Source organism: Synchiropus splendidus, chromosome 9 (assembly GCF_027744825.2).
Source record: "Synchiropus splendidus isolate RoL2022-P1 chromosome 9, RoL_Sspl_1.0, whole genome shotgun sequence".
Taxonomy (NCBI): domain Eukaryota; kingdom Metazoa; phylum Chordata; class Actinopteri; order Syngnathiformes; family Callionymidae; genus Synchiropus; species Synchiropus splendidus.
In genome coordinates this window covers 23,259,337-23,269,990 of record NC_071342.1, presented here as the reverse complement: position 1 = coordinate 23,269,990, position 10,654 = coordinate 23,259,337, and the positions used below count along the sequence as shown (strand labels likewise).

Genomic DNA, 10,654 nt, shown 5'->3' with positions numbered 1-10,654 from the left:
CTGCAACCGAGTGAGGACGTGAATATAAATACCTTCGTCACCAAACCATCCAAACGTGCTCCAGCGAAATTAGAGGGAATTGTTGAGGCTCGTACCGCTGACAGCCACTAGGTGGCGGTAACTGCGTTGTTCTACATGACGCTCACAATATTAGATGTTGTGTGGCAACACAGGAGAATAGGTTTATTTTCCATCTCAAAAGTGTCTTCATGTAGTTTCCGTCTCAGATCAGAAAGGTTGGTCCGGGAGTCAGCATTCACACAGCAGGTGCACCGGGTCACATGGTAGTGAAGGTGTAGCGAGTCACGTGATGGTATTCTTCGCCAGGACGGAGCAGAGTGTCAGGAAATGATGCCTTCAGGAACATGCGTGCACACGGCCAGGTACAGCATGAGAATTGCATTTGGTTTCAAAGGCGGCCCACGTCACACACATCTCACCTGGTTGACAGCATCGGGCCAGTTCTGGGTCTCTAGACAGATGGCACTGTGCTTGCCATATCCACGGCCACACTTCCCAACCACAGATCCATCTAGAACGTTGGCCGTGTAGAGCTGCAGTCCAGGCTGGGTGGTCGTCACCTGAAGGACACGCCCACTGGCAGGATGACTCACCCTGTCAACATGTGGTCACATTTCCTCAGTCATGAATGTGTGTATGTGAAAACCTGAATATCTATACTTGAGGACCTATTCTTGGAAACACACCTCCTTGGAGGGTCCTTTTGTTATTTGGGGCTATTTGTGGGAAACTTTTTCCAGTCCCCACAAGGTAAAGCCTCAATTTGAGGATTAAAACTTCAAAATAACTGGGACATTATAATTCATTTTTGGTTTTTCAAAGTATGGTTTAGGTTAAGGTTAGCCATTTGTTTTGGATTGTTAGGTTTAGAGTGAAACTCAATGAAATGTCCCCACAAAACATAACCACATAACATGTGCATGTGTGAGATGTGTCTCACCGAGCAACCACTCTCTCGCTCCAGGGGTCACCAGGAGAACACAGACAGAAGTTGTGATCAAATCCTGAGCCAGGAAGTTTCTTCATCTGAGAGCCGATGGCCACTGGCTTCCTGAGGTCAAAGGGCGAGTCCTGCACAGACCTTATCTCACCTGCAGAGACGTTTCTTCATCAGTCATGTTCTATACATAAGCAAATGAATGGAAACAGCGCTATGAAAAGCAAAGCAGGAGCAAAGCCGCTGACATGAATTCCATTTTTGAAACTTCACCTGTTGGGACTGAGGTTTCATCTACTGGCAGGTAGGAATCGGCGTACACCGCCACCTGGTGGTCATAGATGTCCACAGCGTCCTGCGATCAAATGGGCAAGTCTCAGTGGGCGACAGTGAGCCACACTCGCAGGCGCTCACCGGCCCCGCCAGGTTGACGTAGGAGTGGTTGGTCAGGTTGATGGGAGTGGTACGGCTGGAGCGGGCGTGGAACTCCACAGAGAGGGTTTCCCCCTGAACATGGCATCAACGCAAGAACTTAGACGCTCTGGAGTGCGACAGCAGAGTTAACATATCAGAGGTGAAAAACGCAGACAGAAGAGTTTCAGCTTTGACCTCATTCACTGATTCATGGGAACATCCATTCAAGTGAGCTAACATTGGTGCAAACAGACAAAGACAATAGAAAAGAGTGGCTTCTCACACTGTGTGAGCGATTCAGTGCGTGACGTTACATTAGATTTCCAGGGAGTGAGTTTACTACCTGCAGCAGGTAGGTCACCGACACCTGGACCTCTCCGGGGTATCGCTGATCTCCATCAGGACTTACGTGACTCAGCTGGACTCCACCATCCACTGCGGAGGCTCGCCAGATCGCCTGCCGGGAGTCAAACATTTACACAGGAGTGGACAAATGACCTGCCAAACTCCTCACTGGCTGAGTCAGAGGATTCACAAGTGAGTGTGAAGGCTCACTCTCGGTGTCACAACCCGCAGGAGAAGCATTCTCTTACTGTGGAATCATCAGCCTGTGGTTATTTTGCTTCATCAAGACTCTTCACTTTGTAGACGACACCACCTGCTGGTCAGAGGTTCAACCAGAACAACCGGGAGCTCCATGACGACACTGGCTGGTAGCAGGCCTGGATGACTCGTCATCCAGCCATGACTGACTTTCATTTTGTCTTTGGAGACACTGCACGCTTGTTTGTCATTGTGATGAACACAGTCCCCCTGACAACACGGCAGAGGTCCTGACAGGTGTAAGGACCACATGTGGGGTAACATTGTGGTGAGCAACCTCCTCTCTGCTCCTGTTCCCATCTCAGGCTGACCTTGTTGAAGCCATGCAGACCTCCATGTATAGCATTGGGGCCACTGTTGAGGTCCAGCTGGTACTCTGTTCCATCCACCATGAACCGTCCTCGTGCGATCCTGTTGGTCACACGGCCCACCACGGCACCGAACAACCTCCGATCTGACACGTAACCTGCAGGAGCAGACGAAGTTAAACACCCTCTTGCTTCACAGTTACATCTCCCCCACAACAACCCGCAAAATCCAATTCAACCAAAGATCCAGACTGCAGGAGCAGTTGACCTCAAATCGATAACTGGATTCTACTGAGTGTCGCGTTTACCCTCCAGGTGGTCGAATCCTAGGACCACATCCTCCATGTGACCGCTGCTGCTCCTGCAGCGCACTGAGCGGATGATGGCTCCAAGAGTCAGCAGCTCCACTTGTAGCTGGGAGGACTGGAGTCTCCAGAGGTCCACCGGCCCCTGGCCAGCAACCTGGCCCCACGACTCGCTGCTCACTTGAGTCATCTGAGGAAGCAACAAGTCAGACATGACCATCAACTCCAGAACACGCCCCAGTGCTCTCACCTGGCCACCATTGACCAACCACCTCTTCTCACCCCTCACCTCTTCCTACGGTCAGCAGTGTCTGAGGTGCTGAACATTTCTTCTTTCTATCCTCCTCTCATGAAAACATCCACACACACGCGTGTAAACACAACACTAAAATCTTGCTCCCTCTTTTAAAGTTCACACTAAACACACTAAATCACACTAAAAATCACACTTCGTCTCATGTTCATACGCGAAAAAAATCCCGACTTGAGAATCGTTTCTCACACAAACGTTTACGGACTTACCGAACAACGTGACGTCACTTAAAAGAATGGGAGACTTAAAGATCGGATTGATTCGATGTTGACACTGCTGGTGATTCACTTTTACTTCTGTTTACTTCCGCATTCGACCAATGGCCATAAGGGTACTCTCTCCCTCCGTCTTGACTTACAGGAGCGTCAGCCAAACGCCGGTGCACCGGCAAAGAGGCCTTTCCCCGAAAAAACATCATCTCGCCACCGCATTCCGGACAATCTTGAAGTCTGAAGCTGGTTTTAACTCTTGCTTTTAATTGGTTATCACTTACACACTTCTAAACAATAGATGATAAATGATATTCCTCTCAAATAATTGTCTTGCGGCTGAGTGTTCACAATGATTACCAATGGTAGAACAAAGAAAAGAAGAACATAATAAGATGGTTATTGCATGAAAATTATCATTATTATTATTTTTAACAGCCCTTAGGTGCACCCACCATTGTGAATGTCTGTCCCTCAGAGCGCTGAATATTAACGAATGGACTTCATGAAGTGATGTCATGAAACTGCGTTTACACAATGGACTCCCTGGACACATGGTCACCAACAACCATCAGCATTTGTTGTCGTCGTAGCTGGTTGCTGTTTCACATTCTAGGTATTTTAGAACCTTTTCCTTGGATCATTCCTTTAATTTCCTCAAAGGGCTGGGGTGGTCCAGAGGAGCAGGTTTTTGATCCAACCCATCGAGCACACACAGTTCAACCAATCAGGTGTTATCAACTGAGTGTGTGTGCTTTATGGGTTGTAGCAAAAACCTGCCCCACCCCGGCCCGTTGAGGACTGGTTTGTTTACCTCTGACTGAGCCACTTTACTGTTGCACTGTTTAGTTTCACGAGAGCAGCATTGTGATTGACACATGGGGAGCATCTTATGCACAGTAGTTTTGACTCCTGTCCACTTTCATGTCATCACATATCTGTAAACTTCTCCCTCTGTCATGACTGTGTGCTGCTTCGGAGAGTGTGTGTAACTTGTGTAGGTGACTGCATCAAACATCAGCGTTTTCTCTCGAGGCGACCCCACTCTGAAAACCTGGTGGTCGGCTTTGGCCGGTGCCAATAGAAGGTGACAGCCGCTGTCAAACAAACTCAGCCGCTGCAGGTCACACGACAAGAAACCAATGTTTGTAAATAGGAGATATTTATTCAACACTACAACAAGAAAACTAGCTTGAAGTAGCAACACTGTAACATGCCATCATCTCTCCAGCAGAGGGCATCCTGGTTCAGGGGTGTGAGTTTAGCTCCTGTCTTCAAGCAGAGACAGAACGGAAGTGGCCTGCGCGGCCAGGCGGCTGCTGCTGTGCTCGGTCAGCTCGCGCACACTCTGCCTCATGTCCACGCTGTGCAGCTCCGCCGTCATCGCATCTGCAAGGAGACGCCAGAGTCAGAGTAGAGCCAGAGCACCAACTCTGACTCGAGCTTCTGCTGCTCAGTGGAGTCCTGGCAGACTCTGACTCACTTGTGCTGGCGAGGCTGCAGACCAGACCCAGAGCACTAAACTTGACCTCGACTGCTCCTGCAGGATCCTCCAAAATTTTCTTGATCATCTGCAACAGCCCGGCCTCACTGAAGGGTTTCTTCATCGCCTCTGACCCCGAGACACATGAAGGTCGTCATCATCATCATCATCACCAAGTTCCGTGACTAGAACTCACCGACGTCAACCGCAGAGGCAATCGCCAGTGCGACCAATGCTTCGTTCTGCATGATCACATGTTCACTCGTCGCCATGGAGATTAGGTGTCGAAGTCCATCTGCTTTGGCAACAGTGTGCACGACTTCCTATCAGAGAGAGGAGATGACGTGTGTCTGTCCTAACCCAGAGTGAGGACATTCTTGGCTTTGCCAAGTCCTCACATCTTCAACCCTCAACCCTCCCTTTGAAGATTACAACTTCATAACTAGGTTACTATAATTAAGCCTGGTTAAGAGTAATGGTTAAGTTTACGCATTTGTTTTGGAGAGGCAGAGGAGAGGATTATGTCAATGAGTGTCCTGACAAAGTGCAAGGATGTGTGTGTGTGGACTTACAGCACTACGACTGTGTCTGATGAGAGCGGCCAGCAGACGACTGGCTTCTCCTTGAACGCCTGCGTGGTCTTTGGCTTCACACCACTCCATGATCCGGGACAGCAGCTGTGCATCTCGACCCAGGACCAGAGCTGTCTCCTCTGACTCCCATGGAGATGGAGAAACAGAGACGGGGTCAGTGGTCATCAGGGGACTGTCTGAGATACACTCTCACCTTGTCCGTCGACCATCATCCGCAGCGTCCCGAGCAGCTTGAACTGGACCGGCGGCATGTCTGAGCGCAGCAGAGTCTTGATGCGCTGGGTCACACCGTCTTCCAGCATCTTCACCTTGTTAGCAGCTGGACAACACATGACACTTCCTGTTAGGGTGGCCACATGCTCCCTCTTTTGTTTGCACTCTATACCAGGAATGGCCAGGTTTCTGAGCGCGCTCAGTCCAGCGTGCTGCACGGACACATCTCCCTCGTCTACGTGCTGCTCCAGCAGGGTGAGGATGTGAGCCACCACGCCAAGGTCCAGCATCTTCACACAGTTGCTGTCTGACAGGAGCAGCAGACGTTACAACAGGTCCACTTCTCTCTCCCACATGGGCTCACCGTTCCTGGCGAAGTTGGCGATGGCGAGGGCGCCGGACAGCTGCAGCTGTGTATTGGAGCTCTGCAGCCAGGACAGGACGTCTTGGTAGACCCGGCCGGACCCCTCCCCGAAACACTTCTGCATCGACTCATCTGACACACACCAGACCAGACAGTTGATCCCAAATCCTCCTGAGGACCCTCCAGCATCTGACCCGTCTCAAACTCACCTCCTAAGAGCAGTGACACAATGAGGTTGGAGGCGATCTTGATGCTGCAGAGGTCATGTGGATCAGATCCTCCTTGTAGAGCCCGGATCATGTCTGACAGCGCCTCCGGGATCCCTGACTCAGCAAACTGCAGCTTCAGAACGTCTGATGGGAGCCAGCAGAACTTTAGAATCCAGCTGTCTGGAACGGATGAGAGAAGAAGGCTCACCGCTCTCGCCCAGCGAGCCCAGAATCTCCAGGATGACGTGGCGACGTTCAGAATCAGGCGCCCGATTCAGCTGAAAGGTCAGAACCTCTGCAACGTCCAGCTCAGTCAAGGCTTCACGAGCAGAGTCTGCAGAGGGGAAAGAAGGTTGCTCTTCTTGTCTCCATGAGAGCAGCTGCTACTCTACATCAGCCACCTCTTGTCATCTAAACCAGTGGTTCTTAACCACAGGGCTGGGGCCCATGGTTGGGCTGCGAGCGCCCCTTAGAAGGCCACTAGAAGTTTTCTTGTTTTAAACCTTTGGGTCATGAGACGCTTAGTTTTAATACACGAGCCACATATGGTGGCAGTAGTGTGTCACTGAACTGACTTGACAGCTGCAAATCTGTGATAGTTACCAACTATGGAGAAGTTCTTGAAAAGAAAAAAATGAGAAAGAAAGTGATGCTGCTCCCCCCAACAGTACAAACTGTTCATGAAAGCAACTGCTGAAGCAGTTTTGAAAATTAATTAGATCATTTTATGGCAATATTTTCATTTACACTTCAGTTTAAATCAAATGCCTAATTTTTATGTTATGATATTTAGACATGGATTGATTGAAGTTTTTCCAATTTTCTCAACAGTTTGCATCGAGTGTATATTTGATGAACATGACTTGCACCTGGTTCTGCTGCTGGTTGGACTTTTCCATGATGAATAAGGTTTTGGTTTGTTTAACGTGTCAGTAGATTAAATACCCTGATCTAAACCTTACGACAAACAGGAGTTACCCAAATCCGCCAGGTTGCAGAGGGCCAGCAGGCAGACGTTGACCAGAGGATCATTCTCCGGGTACTCCCTCATGATGGAGACCAGTCTGGGGATGACTCCACTCTGAACCAGCTGGTCCTGCTGATGTGCTGTGTTCAAGGTCAGACAGGAAGTCAGTTCAGGTTCAGCCCTGAGCTTCCTCCCGGTCTGCGTCTTCCACCTCACACGTCTCACATGGAGCAACAGCTCTCCAGCAGGGCAGGAGAGGACAAGGCATCGAGGAGTGTCATAGACTCACAGTTGTCAAAGCAGATGCGTCCGATGGCTCTGCCGGTGTTGAGCAGCATCTCTGGGTCGCTGCTGCTCAGATGAGGAACCAGAACCTTCACCAGACCGGCCTCGATACACGGCTCTCTGACAGAAGCTGCAACACACACAGACCTGAGTCGGAGTGAACCTCAGGGAATGGACAACAGAGATGAAGCTGTGTCATGAGGGTTGAGGCTCCAACCGTCTCTGGCCATCTCTGCGACCACCAGCGCCACCTGGCGGCTCAGATTGCTGCTGGAGCGTAGCACCTGGACCAGCACCGGCAGAATCCCACTTTTGGAAATGTCCACTGCAGCGTCCTTCTCTGTGAGGACCAGGACATCGTCAGTGACACTGCTATTTTGCTGACTGCTAGCAAGCAACTTCTCTCATAGATGATCAACACAATTGGATGTTATATACTGAGTTACAATGTTTCTGATCACAGAAGCTTGGGGAGTCAGTCAAAAGAAGGAAAGAGACTAGTGGACAGAACAGTAACTGGTGTCTAGAACAACCGAAACGTGCCAGAAAAGTAACCAAATGAGAAGACGCGAGAGTCAACAAAACAAAATACATGACTCGGCGACCAAACGTTTCTTTAGTCTGAGTAACAATCTCCAAGAATTTGGTCAGATGGAGACCATCAAGAGGAGGGTTGCTCAAGACAGGAAGTGAGTAGGGAAGGTACCAGTATGGTCGCTGGGTGTGAGGGGCAAACATGTGCTGTCAAGGCTGAGCGTGGTCAGACCGTCTGTGTCAAAAAGATGACTTACGCTTGGACAGAAGAGCAGCCAACAGTGTGTCCAGATGAGGTCTGAGTTCATCCTCCACCAGCTCGGTGCTCACGTAGAGAGCCTGCAGAGCTTCAGCCAGAGAGTCTGAAACACACAGCAGGTAGCTGAGGAGCTTCTCCGAGCTTCAGGTGGGCAGGAGGGAAGGGTTACTGTGCTACGATGCTGCGCCCGGGTCGATCGTTACAGCTCCGACTGACACCCATGAAGGCAGGTTCCCAAACACACCCCTGCTGAAGCATTGTGTTGTGGAGACACAGACACACATGCACCGAGGCTGCATGCTAATCACTCCAGCTAATCTCTGGTAAGTCCAATGAAAATAGCCCCAGCAGAGACACAGGTCTTTGTGATTGTGTGTGTGCGTCTGGCCCATCCTCCCTTGTGGGGACCAACTCTTGACAAAACACTATCCTTGTGAGGATCTCTGGCTAATGTGGGGGCCGTTTGGCTGGACCACACAATTCCAAGCCATGAAAATAACTGGGTCAGAGTCCTGGTTCAGGTGAGCCATGTGTTGTAGATGTTTGGGGTGAGAGGCTGGGGAAAGGGTGATGGCCAAGAGAGGTCCCCACCAAGATACAAATACAAACGTGCGTGTCTGAGTGTTTTGCTGGTGTGTGTGTGTAAGTCATTGCTAATGCACCTGCGCAGACACACTCATACACACACTTATGCACATACACACTCAGGGTGTTAGCTGTGTGGCTACTCACCGGCTTCTGTCATGGCTGCAGGATCTCTTTGCCTGGGCTGTATTGACTTTGGTGTGTGTGTGTGTGTGTGTGTGTGTGCGTGCGTGCGTGTGCTTCAGTCAGATGAGCTCCCCTCTCCAAAGGTCAGGTGTCCCCCTACTCTGTCCCCCTTGCTGCTCCTGCCTGCTCCTCTGTCATCCTTATTCTTCCTCTCTTAATCTCATTATCATCCTCTTCCTCCCCCTCCCTGCTGCGCTCCCGCGCATGCGTCCTCCTCCTCCGCTCCATATTCTGTCCCGTCATCCTTCCGCCGGCAGACTCAGGTTCTCTCACGCATCACACGTCACAGTTCCTCTTTTTGCCGAGCGGCGTCTCAGCTGGCAGTTGTCTTCTTCAGGTGTGATGACCCGCTGTCATGCTGACCTCAGCAAGACTACATGCTCGCTCATCACCTCAGCCTTCTCTCACCTCATGACTCTGCGATGTTGAGCAGCAGCTCTGCACAGACTCTGAGGAGGAGGAGAGACTCTGATGTTCCCCAAGCTTCCTGATGATGGTCTTTGCTGTGAAGCTACAGTTTGTAATTATGGCTGACGTCTGCTGGTGTGGAGTCGTGAAGCTGGAAACACGCTTGTGGGTGGAAACACCTTGCTTTTTCAGATTGAGTCAGCTGACCTGCCGATGACTCATGCAGTGAGACTGGTGCCAACTGCATGGGTCGTCCTCCTCCAACATCACAGCTGATCACGCCTCCTCCTTCACTCACTTCACCAGCACCCCCGCTGACCTCCCTCGCCTCCTGCCTCATGAGGTGGTCAGATGTTGTGAAGCAGCAGGAGCTCTAATCGCAGGCGTGATGCGAACATAAGTGTTCCTTCTCAGGAAAGTGAATTATGGTTAATCAAATCAAATTCACTTATCTTCTCCAGTCAACTCACGGCGGCTCGGCTTCCTGGCCACAGCTTTCCATTCACAGAGTCATAACCCAATCATCTAGAGGAGTGTTTTTCAACCTTTCTCAAGCCATGGAACACTTGGTTCACTGAAAAAATCCCAGGCTCACCACCAAAGGAACCTGGGTCAAAGCGCACTTGTGCTTAAAGTCCTATAGAAAATCCCTATTCATTTGTGAACAACTGTAGCTACTGACACCCGCTTGTTATTTTGCCAGGGTATTTGCAGAAACAAATTGCAGAAAATGTATTTGTTTCAAATGTCTCCAGAATGGGGAAGGCAATATGGCAAAATATATCATCTATTTATTTACTTACTTTAAATAACTGTTTGGATTTTAGAGTGGAGAAAAAAATGTCAGTGAATCCATGTGATCTCCTCACCTTGGTTGCTCCTCAACACCTTCTAATTGTCATGATTTAATGTCATCATATTGCCCACCTCACCTCTATATCCAGACAAAAGAGGTGAAAATGGATAATTTTCTCACGGCACACCTGACAGTCTCTGGCACCCCAGTTGAAAAACGTTGATCTAGAGATGTGCAGCAGCATCAGATGAGCAAAGGTCACAGACGCTTCAAAGGAATCTTAGGCCTCGGCCCACTACCGCTGGTGACGTCCAGAATGAATAGCTCCACATTACTCTGAATGTTTGAGATATAAAGATGTGTCTTCACAGCAGGAACGACACTAGGTCTTGTCCCTGAGGTTGATGTCACAGGACAAGTCTCTTTCAAACTTGCTGTTGCAGAACACTGTATCTCAAGAAACACTTAACTCTCCAGAACTCATGGTCCTCATTAGCTCAATATCTCGTCTGACCTTCGCTGATCGAAGCTCAAAACCCCAGCAGCACTTCACACATCAGAAGAACTTGTTGGACTCACTTCAGTTGGAACAGTCTTGTCCATAAATGTGAATATTGTTCTGGAGACATTTCAGTGAGCCTGGTGCTGGTCTCCTGTGTGAA

At 49.8% G+C, this 10,654-nt stretch overlaps 2 protein-coding genes across 3 annotated transcripts; both read right to left on the bottom strand.

Moving 5' to 3' along the window:
* Positions 1–167: 167 nt before the first annotated feature.
* On the bottom strand, positions 168–3,255 carry galm (galactose mutarotase). Of its 2 annotated transcripts, none has more exons than XM_053875370.1 (9): positions 3,111–3,255; positions 2,592–2,778; positions 2,287–2,441; positions 1,716–1,829; positions 1,373–1,465; positions 1,232–1,313; positions 962–1,112; positions 441–615; positions 168–355 (listed from the first exon to the last, which is right to left on the bottom strand). In XM_053875370.1, exons 2-9 carry the CDS (start codon positions 2,776–2,778, stop codon positions 278–280), a joined length of 1,035 nt encoding a protein of 344 aa, XP_053731345.1. In that variant the 5' UTR covers positions 3,111–3,255; the 3' UTR covers positions 168–277. The 2 variants fall into 2 exon arrangements, with proteins under 2 accessions (XP_053731345.1, XP_053731344.1); XM_053875369.1 differs by lacking the exon at positions 3,111–3,255 and adding an exon at positions 2,878–3,083.
* A 1,013-nt stretch (positions 3,256–4,268) lies between these two features.
* On the bottom strand, positions 4,269–9,294 carry si:dkey-191g9.5 (rap1 GTPase-GDP dissociation stimulator 1-B). Its single transcript, XM_053875242.1, has 14 exons — positions 8,750–9,294; positions 8,016–8,120; positions 7,442–7,564; positions 7,229–7,354; positions 6,951–7,079; positions 6,181–6,306; positions 5,973–6,116; positions 5,764–5,895; positions 5,572–5,706; positions 5,380–5,505; positions 5,166–5,305; positions 4,790–4,916; positions 4,594–4,722; positions 4,269–4,499 (listed from the first exon to the last, which is right to left on the bottom strand). The coding sequence occupies exons 1-14, from the start codon at positions 8,760–8,762 to the stop codon at positions 4,372–4,374; spliced, it is 1,683 nt and encodes a 560-aa protein (XP_053731217.1). The 5' UTR covers positions 8,763–9,294; the 3' UTR covers positions 4,269–4,371.
* Between the last annotated feature and the right edge of the window lie 1,360 nt (positions 9,295–10,654).

What these genes read in the sequence shown, in the direction of transcription:
- galm (XM_053875370.1), bottom strand. Translation starts at nt 2,778, where the DNA reads ATGACTCAAGTGAGCAGCGAGTCGTGGGGCCAGGTTGCTGGCCAGGGG. An exon ending in AGGATTCGACCACCTGGAGG is followed by an intron (nt 2,442 to 2,591) that starts GTAAACGCGACA and finishes CTGCTCCTGCAG; the next exon opens with GTTACGTGTCAGATCGGAGG. An exon ending in ACGTCAACCTGGCGGGGCCG is followed by an intron (nt 1,314 to 1,372) that starts GTGAGCGCCTGC and finishes ATTTGATCGCAG; the next exon opens with GACGCTGTGGACATCTATGA.
- si:dkey-191g9.5 (XM_053875242.1), bottom strand. An exon ending in CGCCAACTTCGCCAGGAACG is followed by an intron (nt 5,707 to 5,763) that starts GTGAGCCCATGT and finishes TGCTCCTGTCAG; the next exon opens with ACAGCAACTGTGTGAAGATG. An exon ending in TCAGACACAGTCGTAGTGCT is followed by an intron (nt 4,917 to 5,165) that starts GTAAGTCCACAC and finishes TCTCTCTGATAG; the next exon opens with GAAGTCGTGCACACTGTTGC.